The 15,246-nt window shown below is 45.4% G+C and overlaps 1 protein-coding gene and 1 long non-coding RNA gene across 2 annotated transcripts; both read left to right on the top strand.

The window, feature by feature from the left end:
• Nucleotides 1-1,213: 1,213 nt before the first annotated feature.
• LOC142930604 (protein-arginine deiminase type-4-like) lies at nt 1,214-5,205 on the top strand. Its single transcript, XM_076073456.1, has 2 exons — nt 1,214-1,728; nt 2,552-5,205. Exons 1-2 carry the CDS (start codon nt 1,726-1,728, stop codon nt 2,789-2,791), a joined length of 243 nt encoding a protein of 80 aa, XP_075929571.1. The 5' UTR covers nt 1,214-1,725; the 3' UTR covers nt 2,792-5,205.
• A 5,664-nt stretch (nt 5,206-10,869) lies between these two features.
• On the top strand, nt 10,870-14,619 carry LOC116951242 (uncharacterized). Its single transcript, XR_012946551.1, has 3 exons — nt 10,870-11,347; nt 14,189-14,402; nt 14,545-14,619. It is a non-coding gene; the product is annotated as an uncharacterized LOC116951242 (long non-coding RNA).
• Nucleotides 14,620-15,246: the final 627 nt, after the last annotated feature.

Genomic DNA, 15,246 nt, shown 5'->3' with positions numbered 1-15,246 from the left:
GGTAGATGCGTTCCTGATAAGTGCTGCTTCAAACTAAAAACTAGTTTTAAGCGAAAAACTATTTCCCCACTAAAAATGTAAACAACAGTTTGGCGAGATATGATGTGCACACGGGGAGTAACATGGCGGGATAAATAACTGAGGCTACACCGCCGTGTTACTGTATCATTCCGCGTACTGTATCACACCATTCAGCCATGCAGCTCAAGAAAGTAGTTCGACGTCGACTGCTCAGAAAACCGCGTTATAACGGCGCTCATTCCATGTTATAACGGCGCTCATGCCATGTTATAACGGCGCTCATGCCGTGTTATAATGGGAGCATTCAGCATTATAACGCCGCTCATTCTGCGTGATAATGGGAGCATTCCGCTTTATAATGGGAGCGTTCTGCGTTATAACGGGAGTGTTCCGCGTTATAACGGTGCGCATTCCGCATTTGAGGGTGCAAGAGGGATTTTAGTGTTTTACATTCATTAGACATGTTATCATTAGGTTATTTTTTGTAACACCGATATCTTCAATTACATATGTTAAATATAAGTTGATCATTAAATCAATAGCAATATCACTAAAATGTATTTTTTCCTGGCTAAAGCCACAACCATAGGATGTAAGTTTTAGTACTCGAATTATAAATGTGAGTTTACTCTTCAACACATCGGCGTGCTGAACTAGTAACCAATTGGCATATTTTGTTTGCGTGACAAACCTTACTAATTGGCTGTCGGGTGGTGGCGGGTTTAACGACATGTATATTTACGCAATCTAATCCAACAAAAAACCTCTCATGGATATTGGCCGTGGAAGCTCTACTACGTGTTAAACACACTGATACCTGTCGCTACGATCCACTTCACCTCGTCTGACCCCAACCGTTATGTACACAGAGGTAACGCTGCACTGCCCCTTTGATACCTCGTGGCAATGCAGGTTACCGAACAGTGAGTAGTTAACACCTCTACACTATCATCACGAGTGATTGCCCTCCCAGCCGCTGTACAGATATACGATGATCCCTCGATTAACGATGTTAACTGGGTCCACGAAAACCATCGTTACTTGACATCATGAATCGAATATAGGAAATACACGTTGAAGGCTTAATTTGTTAAAAGACGACCAGAAGTTGATCTTTTTCACCCTAAAAATATAGGTTATAATATTTAAACACGCAATTTTAATAAATACACGTTGTAGGAACACATTAGAGCATTAATATGAATAGAAAAATGGATAAATAATGAATAGAGCATACAATAAAATGTCATACCTTTGGCTAAGAACATGGATAGCGGTTTAAGGGGTTGTTGGAGCTGAGGTTGGCTGAGTCCACTTGGGACCGCTCCGATTGGCCAAAATGGGCGGCCGTGTGATATCGTAAAACCGTATCGTTCATTGAAAATGTATCGTTAATAGAAATGGGACTATGGGAGGCGGATTGTTAATCGATGGAATCATAGACCGAGGGACCACTGAACGTACGCAGCGGTGGAGACAGCGCCGTTAACAGCTTGCTGGGGTTGGGGAGGCACCTGCCACACAGCCTTGAAGCGACGCGATCCCCGGCTCCCCATTTATCTGTCCTGTGTGTGGTGGCAGCGCTGCATCGACTGGAACCGTGACGTGCTCAAGAGGGAGCTGGGCCTGGAGGAGGCGGACATTATCGAGCTCCCCGTGCTCTTCTTCCTCAACTAGAGCAAGGCCGAGGCCTACTTCTCCAACATGGTGCGTGTGGCTGCCCTCATTGTCGTTGTTGCTGCTGCAATGTTGCGTGGCAAACCTCGGGTTCACGTCCCCTGCGACCGGTCGAGAATGCAAAACGCGACGGAAGCCGTGCGCTTGGCGAGCGATAACAGCCTCGCCACCACAGGTGCAAGTTAACACGTAGTAGTAGCAGAGCTTTCACGACCAATATTGTCCATAATAAGAGGTTTTTTGGGTTAGATCGCATAAATATAAATGTCGTCAAATCCGCCACCACCCGACACAGCCAATATATCTTATATTTACATAGCGCTGTTATCTACAGCGCTTTACAAGGATTATGAGTGGTACAATTCGGGTAACGAAAAGTGATTTGGCGGATAGGGTTTGGGGTATGGGGAGGGCGGTTTGTGAGTACCGGAATTATGGGGGTGCTAAGGGATGGAGGGAAGGATGGGCCTGGGAGAAGAGGTGGGTCTTGAGGGAGGAGCGGAAACTAGAGAGGGTGCTTGCTTAATTAGTAAGGTTCAGTACGTAAACAAAACATGCCAATTCGTTAGGAGTTCAGCACACCGGTGTTTTGGAGAGTTAAACCCACAACATTTACAATGAGTACGATGTTTCACCAATAATTACAATTAGCATCATAAGGGGACGGCCAGAATTGGCGAAACGTCGTATTCTTTATTGTGGAAAGGTGAACACGGCAAAGACGTTTCTAACAAACCGTTATAAACTGCGAGACACTCAGCCGATTAGTGCGGTTGGCTACATACGCTGCTAACAAAGTTAAACATACACACGTGAAAAAAAATTCACCTCTTGCACGTGTCACGACTCGCAGGTGAACATGGTGGTGCTGAACAAGGAGCTGGCCATCCCCAAGCCGTTTGGTCCGATCATCGACGAGCAGTGCGCCCTCGAGACCAGCGTGTGTTCGCTGATCGAGCCCCTCGGCCTGCGCTGCTCCTTCGTGGACGACCTCCTGTCGCACCACGTGAAGAAGGGCGAGGTCCACTGCGGCTCCAACACGCGCCGAGCGCACTTCGCCGCCACGCATTGGTGGGATGTGGGCCCCCTGTGAGGCCCCAGCCACCACGTACCCACGGGGTCGGGACGGTGCCCGCGAGGGCCACCGCCCTACTGACGGAGAGTTTTGCTGCGTACGTTTTCGCGTTTTTATTGTGCTTCATAGCCCTCTCTCTATGTCTGTGGTTTTTTTTATGGTTGCACTGCGCATTGTTGGGCACGATGTCTCCGACGTTTTCTGGGAACTTCTTCAGTTTCACGAGAGCTCCCGAAGAAGCCGAACGTGTACGTGTGTTAGCCGACCGTGCTAATCGGTGGTACAGGGGAAGGACAACAAACATGGTACAAGAACATGGTATGACCCGAAAACACATTGGAAAGAGGGAGATTTGCAAATTTTTGGACAGGTCCAAGCAGTCGATTAAAAGGTCCCCAGCTACTGTACGTGTACAGTGAAATCCTGATGAACATGCATTTTTAAATCTACAAAATAAACGGACATATGTTTGTTTCACTAATGAGCAGCTTACTGTGCTGTTTGGAACAATATTTGCCAGAAGTACGTGTTTAAGTGGGTGAGCGTCAACATGGTTTCGGGTGAATAAAATGAAGCTCATCTTTCACTTGCCCTCCTGTGCTCCATTTAGCCTGCTCATTACAATGTGTATGGATTGCCTCATATAGGCAAGAGGTCTCCATGAACACTGTGGGGTGGGTCCCTTCACCATCACCCAGCGACATGGTGCAAAAGCAATCGATGTATGTTGCCGTATTGGATTTTGAGGTAACGAACTCCAGTATTAAACAGCCTATAGGCAGAGCAACCAAGATGTAATTCTAATGTGGTGATGTAGACCTATTATTATTTACGTATAATCCACCATGAAAGCATGGGAAAAAATTGTAAAATTTTTAAGTGATACTGTGTTGAGTTGCATTCATCAAAAAGTCACGTGATGTACGGTGAATTGGACCAGACGCATTGAGTGTAGAGTTGGGGGGGTGGTTGGAACGCTTTACACATTTTCTATGGCAAATGATGTCCGTGCAAAAATATATATTTCCGAACTCAAACTGTCTTTCCTCAGCTGTCCATTAAGTTTCAGTTTATTTTGCATGACCCTGTGAGTCAAGAAGCTCTCGAATCGTGTTTCATCAACAAAAAACAACACCACCACTTCCTCCGACATACGCAACAAGTGACGGTAAAAATAAACCAAATCTTAAACAATAACACATAAGCGAAGTAAAACAATAGATAGCAAATTATAATCGCAATATACAAATTATCTTCATTTTTTTTCAATTATGTATCTCTAAAAACACGATTTTTAATCTGTCATTAATTGTAATGTAGACTGAGCCTAAAACATGATGGCATTATATTAAGGAATAAACAACACAGTATCCATAAAAAAACGTAGTGTAAACAACGCACAGAAAGTGGTCTCTTAAGGCAAATATTTATGCCTCATCTAACTAAGAAACACTGGCAGTTCCACAGATTAAGCAACCTCAGACAATTCATAAACACCCTAACAATACACAGTGTCAGTTTTAAGTTGATTACAGTGTTATCAAGTTGTACATACCTACGCATGTCTAGTTCAATGGTTTGTCAGATGCAGTCCCAACATAGTTATGCACAGCAAAGAGAAACGCAAAATCCCTCAAACACTTTTATTCAAACCAATATATTTACATAAAGTCACAAAAAGGGAGCTTGTTTACCCTCTGCAATAAAATCACATTTCAATATACCAATTATTGGGCTCTTAATAGCAATGCGTCATAGAAAACCCTGGTGAGGCTTTGTTCACCTCTATGTCTCTCTCTCCCCGTGGGTACGTGGATTTTTGTCCGGGTCCTAGGGGTTTTCCCTCCACATTTAGAATCAACATGCGCTTAAGGAGTATTTGGCTGCTATCAATTCCCACGTGACGATCAGCCACTTTGTTGAGCTATCATTTGTGGCCAGGTCGCTTCTTAAAATAGCTACCACAGCTCAGTGGGGCCTTACCTGGTAAAATAAAAAAAATACATTGGTTTCTTTATCGTTTCCTCGAGTCTCATCAGGAGGTTGTGCCCTGTGTAAAAAAAACTTAGGTCTACAGTACCACCGAAGTCGATTGTCCATCAGTATGTCACTGTGCGTAGTTTATGGTGTCCGTACCGTGTGTGCTAATCCACGCATATGCATGCCCCCTCAGGGCCTGTGGCTTATAAGATTCGGCGAGAATGTCATGCGGCCACATGCGCGGTTATAGCGGAGGCGGTGGCTTTACTGTGCATGCTTCACAATGGTTTCTGTTTCCTAGTTACCTTCCCATGCTTCAGCATCGCTCTTGGCTAAGGGATATCAATGTTCTGTAATTCAAGATATTTCAGGTCTTGTGTAAATTGCAAAGTGAATAGTTGATGACATTTTCTTCGCAATAAAGTGTACTTTCTAACAATGCCCAAAACCCATTCAAGTTGATTACTGGTTTGCAACTTTCTGTATGTGCGATGAACTTATTTCGCACCGTATTTAGCCAATGGTGCTAATCGGAGGTGTGATTAGTGCAGAGGAATAATATGATCTAATTCATGGATATACTGTTTTATTTGTCAGGTACAGCCCACTGAGCTATGATCTGTTCGTCAAAGGTGACCTGGCCGGGCCTGAATTACGTTTTGGTAGAAAGGCAGTTGCTCTTGATAACTGAGGGATAATTCGAAATTTTTCGGACCAAATATCACTACAAACTACCACTATCAACACCAGAATCGGACCCAATGGAGTGCATTGGGAAATCACCTGCTTTTTCACACACACAGGGACGAATGCAATGCTTTTGGCTTTTCTTGAAGCACTCCTGTATCAACTTACAAAAAAAAATGTTTTACCAGGTAAGGCCCACTGAGCTGTATAGCTCTTTTTCAGACGTGACCTGGCTATTACAAATGACAGCTCAACGAAGTGGCTTATCACGTGGAAATTTATAGCAGCCAGAGAACCCAGGGAAAAAAATCCATGGGGAGATAGACACGCAAACTCCAAATATACAGCAGGCATCAGGGTCGGGATCGAACCCACGACCCCCTGTACACCAGGCGAGGTAGTTAACATCTCGCCACCGCAATGCCCTTGCTGTCAATTCCATAGCTACACATAAATGTTACTGAGGGGCCTTGCTGTGACTACTGCTGGTGCCCATAAGAATTTAAAGTTACGTGAGTGACTGTGATATTGACTTCCGTGGGCTGATGCCCAGGTCACTCTTGCAAATGAGGCTCTATCCTAGCGTCTTCAATCCTCACGTGGTTAAACAAAATAAACTTGAGACTTGCATTCTTAAATACAGGGAGGTTGCGATGCTGTGTTAAAGTACAAAATGGATACTGATGTCTCGTGATGGAACATCAATAGTAGAAGAATCAGGATATCATTTAGGGGAAGAGGCGCAAGAATGTGAATAATATAATTCAAATGTATAATGCGCATTCCATCCTAGGTTCCCAATGCGCAATGCATGAAAAGCAGGAAACAAAAATAAAGACAGGCCAACTGACCAAACTATAGAGGGTAGGCCACTTTAAAAAGAGATGGGTTTTCAAAGCAGACTTAAATGTCTACCGACTGCCTGATTTCAAGTGGCAAGGCGTTCCAAAGCTTGGGTGCAAAGCTAACAAAGCCGACTGACCACTAATTCCAACTGCAGCAGAAAATAACTTCAACTCGTAACGCGCCGCAGTTATTCACTCGCTCTTGAAGCGAGAGAACGTCTCGAGAAGAGCGAGCAGGAACCACAGACAAGTGGGAATGCAGCAGCAGCCAAGCAGTGAGCCGGCGCCAGCAAATGCCCAAGCTCTGGGATCCTCACTATATTGGGGAGTTGTAACTAGATTCGTGTTTAAGTAGGAGGAAACGAGCTCCGGGAGAAAACCCATATATGCACTAAACCAAAAACTAAAGTTGATTTATTTATTTTACCACTTAAGGCCCACTGAGCTGTCAGAAGCGACCTGGCTACCACAAATGATAGCTCAACGAAGTGGCTTTGTCACGTGAAAATGTAAAGCAGATAAATAGTTGATTATCGATAATCCGGCTGCTTCCAACATTATCCAGCTGTCCCGGGCCAATCCGACAAAACCGCTCCAAAGGCTGTGACCCAGTCCAGGTATCGCCACCGTGTGCATGTGTAGAGTAGTGAAATACGCGGTGCGCACAGTTAACCCAGGGCAACTGAGGGCAAACAGGTGCGCATGAGGTTTGCACGGGCAAACCGCCAGTTGTTAAGGGGCAACCAGGTGCAAACGGAGTCGACCGGTTGTGCACGCTGAGACCGGAGGTGTTGCCAGGGAGACAATGGTTGATTGATGGGCTGACAGGCGCTAGCCTGGCGACAGCTTAAAGAGACGCACGAGAGGTCTTGGATAATTAGCAGAGGAATTAAAATAAGGGAGTGTGCGTGAGCGGAGCGGGGGAGTTGTTGCCGGGGACCAAGTGTGAAGACATCTCGCCGCAGCCGCTCCAGCCGTCAAAGGAACCTCAACCCTTATGCCGTCGCCAGGTGGGTGATAGTGATTCCCTCACCTGGGACAGACGGGTGAGCGGGTCTGAGGGAGCGTAGGTGAGGGCAGCGGTGGAGGTGTAGAGTTGCTGTGTGTGGAGACGCTGCATGCGGAGACGCTGTGTGCGAAGTTGCTGAGAGCAGAGCTGCTGAGCGCAGATAAGGGAGGCGAAAGGTAGATAAGAGTGGGGAGAAGTTAACCATAAGTGATCATATAGATTAGTGGTTCGTAACCTTATTGGAGGTACTGAACCCTGCAAGCTTCATCAGTGCATTCACTGAAACCTTCGTAATTGGAAAAATAAAATATGATTTCTTCAAAACATAGGTATATATTTTATTAGTGCACAAAATTAACCATGCATCAGTTGTACACAAAATCACTGTGTTCAAAGAACAAAACCAACAAAACATGAATTTCACACAAAAACATAACTCAATGAATATTTACTGCAAATCAATGTGGCTTTTGCTGTTGCCCTTCAGATACAAGTTCAGAAATGCGCGGCTTCACCTTGGCAAGTGCCACTCTCATATCATTTTCGCAACAAAGTCTGTTCCTTTTCTTAGTTTTTGTCTACCATCCTCGAAAAAGACTGCTCGCAAAGATACGTTGTAACAGTGTGAGTATCTCAAGGGCTTTCTTAGCAATTAGAGGGTATGGTACGATTTGGTGACACCAAAACGTTGAGAGCGTTGTTGTTCTCAAGAGTTGCTGTTGAAGCTGGCTCTGCTGAAGTTCAATGATTTCCTCGAGGTATTCATCGTTGACATCTGCTGTCGCAACACTAAACGTGAACGGCTGTCTCACCCATGCTGGATATGACTCTGTGGTGGGGAAGTATCCGTCGAGAGACTTTGCGAGCTCATCTAAGTGCATGGCAATTGCTTGCTTCAGCTCCCCAGGTACAGAAATGTCTCCAATTCCAGACACGTCTTCGATCTTACTTACACAGTCGTCCAGCAGGGAGAAGTTTGTGAAGTTATCATTCTCTGTTCGTCGTTTCCATAAAGGGAGCTTTTTTTAAAACTCCTTCAGGTTTTCTTCCGCTTCAATGATGTTGACTCCACCACCCTGCATCTGTCGATTGAGATGATTGAGAGCATCGAAAATATCGGCCATGTACGCCAAAATGAGAACGAACTCAGAATTTTCGAAGCAATCTGCGTGACAATGTTGGTACTCTCGCAAAAACAGGACTAATTCCACACGCATGGCAAAAACACGATTCAGTACCTTTCCCCGGGATAACCACCGAACGTTAGAATGGTACAGAAGTATCTCGAATTCAGAGCCCATTTCCTTACACAGCTCTTTGAAGATGCGGTGCTTCATAGCACTATTTCGCACATAGTTCACACATTCAACTACAATTTTTAATACTTCTGCCAGTTTTGGAGGCAAGGTTTTTGTTGCCAACGCATGCCTGTGCAGAACACAGTGCGTAACAATGATGTGTGGTGCATCGGATTTCACCAGCGCTCCAAAACCACTGTCGTCCCAGCATGGCTGGAGCTCCGTCCGAACAAACTGCAGAAACCATATTCCACGAAAGATCGTTACAAAATAAAAAAAATATTCCTTCATCACGTCGTCTTTCATATTGCCCACGAATACAAGCTGGCTTAGATTGGAAACGTCAGTGGTCTCGTCGAGTTGGAGGCTGAATTTTATTGGGCTTGAAATCAGAACTACTTGAGCCAAGATCTCATCGCTCATGTCGTCTATTCTGCTGCTGATAGTGTAATTTGAAAGAGGAATTTGGGATAACTTATCTTCAGCAGCTTTTCCCAGCATGATATTCGCCATCTTCAACGCAGCTGGTTTTACGAGTGTTTCACCAATGGTGTGCGGTTTGCCCTGCTTTGTGATCAGGTACGCAACTGTGATGCTGTGAGGATCGGTTTGTCGATGGGTACAAAGCCGAGAACAGGCAGAGTAGCCTTTTCATCGAATCTGGCTCTCTTCACCTTGAATTCAGCGAGCGTTGTGTTCTTGTATTTCCCATCTCCATGCAGCTTTAGGAAGTGTTCCTTTAGTTTTGCCGGTGCTAGACTAGAAATGCTCAACTTGGCATTGCAAATCATGATTTGAGGACGCTGACTCCTATCACGTTCCTTTATACACGTGAATCCATATTGTACATATTCGTCCAACCACTTTCTTTTTTTGCTCGACATAGTTAGTATGAAGGGATTGAAAGATTAAAAGAAAATCACAAATGACGTACAATCACAACAGCCACAAGTCGACTACTGAGCACACCAAGTTCCTGATCACGCAATGTGGCGTGATCAGCTGCAGCCAATGATGGCCAAGCGGAGCGTGACGTCACGAATAATACAAGTGGGCTGAATTTATTTTGTGTAACACTTGTAATCTAACACAGCGAAGAAATATTGTGTGTTGCCAATTTTTTGACGGCTGACAAAAACGGCCCGACATTGCTAGTGCGAACCGGGCTGCTATACTGTGTGTCTTGATCCCTGCCGAACCCCGGAGAGTGACTCAACGAACCCCTGGGGTTCGATCGAACCCAGCTTAAGAACCACTGATATAGATAGTTATAGGAGTGCCTACAGCTGGTGCAAGAATAGGTGAATAAAGTGTAAGTAGGTGACTTGTTGCGTGTCGGCATGAGTAATTTTTGAAGACACTACACATAGTTCCATTGATAGTTCCATTTATTTGGTATAGCCCTGTGAGTCATTCGGCTCTTGAATCGGGTGCAACCGCAAGAAACACAAAAATAGACAAGAAAACATCTTAAAGTGACTATGCAACTGTGCAAACAGAAAATCCAGGAAAAAAACATCAAAATATTCCTGAAAAAGCACCGTACACCAACACTGTGTGCAAAAATCCCAGTGGGATGCAAGTCAAACAACAACAACCACAAGACAACTTAGATTAAGGCCATCAGTCTAACTCCGTACTACAATAAACAAAAACATGGCCAAACCAAAAAACGTTTTCGAAATCACCAAAACATGACACTCAAAGTAGCTATGCTTGATTTCAGTGTAAAATATATACACATTATACACTACATACAATAATACTGCGCTCATATACATAAACCCATGTAGTCTTCGAGATTGGAGTGGTAAGTACGATACAGTAAATAGAGTAACTTTTTTTAAAGTTGGATGTTCATTTTTGTCCATTGTATGTTAATGTCTGACAATTTCATACAGTAAACAAATAAAAAACATATAACACCTAAAAACATGTCATACAAGAATGTGCAAAAATAATCTATTTTAAATAATTATTTAGTGATTAATTATCCGGAGTTTTTGAAAATCTGGCGTCCCCTCCCTCGTGGATAATCGATGATCGACTCTAAACACGTGATGTTGATTTTAAATGTGGAAGGAAAAACCGGAGGGCACGGAGAAAAATCCATGCGACCACGGGGAGAGAGACACTGCAAACTCCAAATATACAGCAGGGGTCAGGGTCGGAATTGAACCCACGACCTCCTGCATACAAAGCGAGGTAGTTAACATCTCTACGGGGAGAGACACGCAAACTCCAAATATACAGCAGGGGTCAGGGTCGAACCCACGACCTCCCGTATACCAAGCAAGGTAGTTAACATCTCTTAGCCACTGCGACGCCCTCTATCTCACACAGACGGAGCAGGTGGAGTCCACGTTTGACGGCCTCAAGGTGCACCTAGCCTGGCACAAAAGGGGCCGTGGCCATCACGGCCGCAGGAACAGCCCACGGGAGACGAAACGCCATCGATTCAAGAATCGCGATAGCGAATCGCTCACACCGATCGCCTCGGAAACGACAGTCGACGCCGTCGAGTGGTGACGTCACGCAACGTGCGACGGCCACTCGGAACGCCAAATGACATCACCGATGACCTCGAACTTCCGAGACCTGAGGGGAGGACGAGGGTCCGCGTCAAACCGCGCGTCTGGGCACAGGCATCGCCGCTTTTGCGTGCCGTCACGTGAGCTCGCCAGCCGTGCGGGCTCGCACCCTGGCCACATCGAAAGCGAAGGGCGCCTGGGCGAGTGACGTCACAGAGTCACAGGTAAGACGTGACGTCACGTTGTGCCGCCCCCCCCTCCTAACAAACATGCCAGATGTAGAGGTTTTTAACCTCTTAAAGCTTTCGGTCTAAGGGGCCGTCTCATGGCGTCACAAAAAGTCAGACCCCCCTCAAATATGACGTCACAAAGCTCTGCCCCACCCCCCAAAACCATATTTTCATTTTGAAAGTAAAACATGCTTCAAATCGCTTTAAACTATTGTCATTGTAGTGCGTATTTAATGTGGCGCTGCACTCTGATGTTGTAGGAGAAAAAAGTCTATTTAATTAAGTAGAATGTGTCTATATTTATTTAAGTTGCGCATTTTGATGTGACGTCACATTTCTCAACCCCCCCCCCCTCGTCACACATCGTCACAAATGTCTGACCCCCCCCCTCCTAGGTGCGTGACGTCATTTATGGACGGCCCCTAAGGTCACGTTGCGGATGAACATTTACAATTTTCCCGTGACAGTTTACGAAAAAGTTTTAGGGTCATTTACATATTTGCAGCATTATAATAATTGTGGTAAGGGAGCGATTTTGACTTAAACTTTAGTGACTGCAGGAATTCATATTCTATGGTTCTTTCGTTAAAGTAACTTTTTTTGGTAAATTCACTTTTTAATCGGTAAAATCACTTTTTAATCGGTAAAATCACTTTTAATCACTTTTTATATTTTTGCTATCTACCTGACTTACCGAAAGAACCATAGAATAATGGAGACGATGTCACGGGCTGTTGGCTGTGAAAATAAACACGATTCGGAATTACGGATAAATCCGAAATTCAGAATTGCATCCTGAGTACAGATCATTGGCGACAGCCCAACGTTTGATAAGCTTACAATTATAAATGCTAATCTACAGCCCTTTGGCGATTCACTTCGTTATGAGGGCCGCTCCCCCCATGCAGTGTCTCTTGCGGGGGTTCTTCACCATATTTCACAACGGCTGCTCTGTGTGGGTCGATTAAGGCGCGGAGCATAGAAGTACAGTACAATGATGAATCCTGCTGCACTGTCCCCCTTTTGGCATGGTAGACACAGGGCGGCGAGACGCTGCATGAAGATCCAATAAAAATGTGTCAATAGCGAGTTTAATGCTAGAGATTCATACCTGTCAACCCCTTATCAGTGCCCTACCTTATTACAGACCAATTCAGACATTATTGATTACCCAGTGTCCTTATAAATCTCAACGTTCATCCTACAAAGTCCCATCATAAGGGAGAAACACAAACAAATAGATATTTTGTTGCCCGTATTTAAACGTCTGTACGCCGTACGGACCTGAAAACTCAATTTCCCTGTACAAGAATACGGAGAGAACTGTATGAGTTGACAGGATTGTAGATTTAGAAGGAAAAAAAAGCAAATTTAAAGTCACGGTTATTCCGACTAATAACGTAGCCTCGTGTTACAACACGCGGTGCATGATGGGAGCCGGCACACGGGTCCACGTCACAGTGCGCGGTGCATGCTGGGGGCTGGCTGTGTGAAGCCGTTGAAGCTATGCACCAAGGCAGGGGGATTTCACACTCCGCTGGTGGTGATGTTTATTTACTGGGCCTGGCAGTTGGTTAAAAAAAAACACATTCATTCCAACTGAGGTTGAAAGCGTTAATGCGGTGTCGTTCACCGCAAGGCCACCGCGGGTGCCCTGGTGGGCCCCCGGGGCCTTTAGTCTGGCATCTGACCTGCGGCCCCCACCGACGATACACAAAGAGTGAAAACACCCCCCATTGTCATCATCATCGTGCTGCTGTAAAACCCAACAATGGTTTCAAATGTGTGGTGGCCCTCACCACACTCCCGATGATGTCTTATCGGCGAAAGTGGGCCCCTCCTGAAAATTACTGAAGAACACTGCCATTAATGTATTCCCTCTATTCGTCTATCTCTGTCCGTCTGTAGCGGTAAGTCTCGATAACTCTTTATCGATCCAATACGAAGATATATTGCTGTGATTTGTAGTGACTTGCCCTTCAGGAAACACGGCCAAATTGATCAAATAGTTGCCTAAAACTGCACTAAATATAAAAGCCAGCTTCTCACGCATTAACAATGTTCCATCCTTTGACTGCCACTCCACCAATAAAGTGGGTATCATGAACCCAACAATCTCACCTCCGATTAGCACGGTTGGCTACGTACGGTGCAAAAGAAGTTCAACATACATATAACTAGCAGCAGATCTATTGAGTGGTATGACCAATTTATCCCACAAGCACCACATAAAAATATATAATTTACGACCGAACATCACAATGCAGGACCCTCCTAAATGTGTGTCTTGGTGATTCATTGAGGTGTTGCTGCATAAACTTCGTGCATTTGTTATAGGCCAGGTGTGTCCAAACTTTATTCCATAAGGATTTTCAGAATCACCACCACCTCTGTGCTACAGTCCTCACACCTCAGGCCTGCACCTCCACAACACATTACAACACAGTCGATATGGTGTCCAAGACCATTCACTAAATTATATCACGCACTCGCACAAACGAATTAACTTTAGCACTGTCATTTAATTTCAGAGCCACGGTGGTATTTTTTTATATATGTCCTCAGGTTTTTCCCTCCATGTTAAAAAAACATGCGTTTAAGAGTATTGGGCTGCTATAAATGTCCACGTGATAAGCCACTGTATGAGCTCTCATTTGTGATAGCCAGGTTGCTTCTGAAATAGAGCTTTATAGCTCAGTGGGCCTTACGTGGTAAAATAAAATATAGTTTAATGGTACGATGAAGGAACGCAAGTTCGTGGGCCGGATTTTGCCTCTTAAGAGCCCTGTTGTTGCAGGTGTAGATGATGGCGTTTCCACTGCCCCTTGTTCCCAGGTCGCGGATGCTGCCTCCTCACCCCTTGTCCGGCGCGGCACGTGGCGCCGTTCCCTGTCCCCAGCCGCACGCCTCGCCATCCTCCTGGGTCTCCAGAGCTTCAGCCCTGATGCGGAGTCTGCGGGACAGGAGGCACAGGGCCAAGGCAGCCATCCGTCGAATGAAACGCAACCTGACGCCAGCGTCAAAGGCGTGGACGAGGACACGCAACACGGTGCCCGACATGATGATGGTTATGATGATGGTTATGATGGTCATTATGATGGTTATGATGATGGTTATTATGGTCATGATGATGGTTATGATGAAGGTCATGATGATGGTTATGATGGTCATGATGATGGTTATCATGGCAGGATGTGAGTGCCATGCTCATGCACCTTGACCTGAGACCGGGAGACGTGGTGCTAGAGGCCAGGTCGGGGAGTGGAGCCATGATGCTGATGCTGTCCAGTGCAGGTGACCCCTCCCGATGCACCGTTTGATTCACCCACGTTTACCACGCCACATTTCACCATGCCGCGCTTCACCGTGGGACATTTCACCGTGCCCCGGGGGTCGGCAACCAGAATAAGAGACTTTTTTCCAATTCGGTAAAATAAAACCTCAATATTTCAAAAGAGCCGCAATGGATGTGAATACGAGACGGTGGTCCTTAATAAATAGCGTCACAAAAACAGTCCTTAATGAGCCACAGGTTGGTGACCCCTGTCCATGGCAAACTGGGCTTCCATGGCAAACTGGACTTCCATGGTAAACTGGGCTTCCATGGCAAACTGGACTTCAGTGGTTAACTGGACTTCCACGGACAGGGGCCGGCAAACAAAATAACAAGAATAGCCATTTTTTTGGAATTCAGTAAAAAAACAACTCTATTTCAAGAGCCACAATGCAGTCTCCGGAGCCACAGGTCTTGCCGACCTCTGGCCATGCCACACTTTACAATGCTGCATGAATAAAACGACTTTTTCTCATGTAGCCTTGAACAAACCGTTGGGGTAAGTTCATTTGGCAAGCACCTATTAATACCTGCACAGCGTACAATGTGGTGGTGTGGT

This window comes from Petromyzon marinus, chromosome 42 (assembly GCF_048934315.1).
Source record: "Petromyzon marinus isolate PM22_M1 ecotype Great Lakes invasive population chromosome 42, UKy_Petmar_22M1.pri1.0, whole genome shotgun sequence".
NCBI classification, from domain to species: Eukaryota; Metazoa; Chordata; class Hyperoartia; order Petromyzontiformes; family Petromyzontidae; genus Petromyzon; species Petromyzon marinus.
This window is presented reverse-complemented; position numbering and strand designations above follow the sequence as displayed.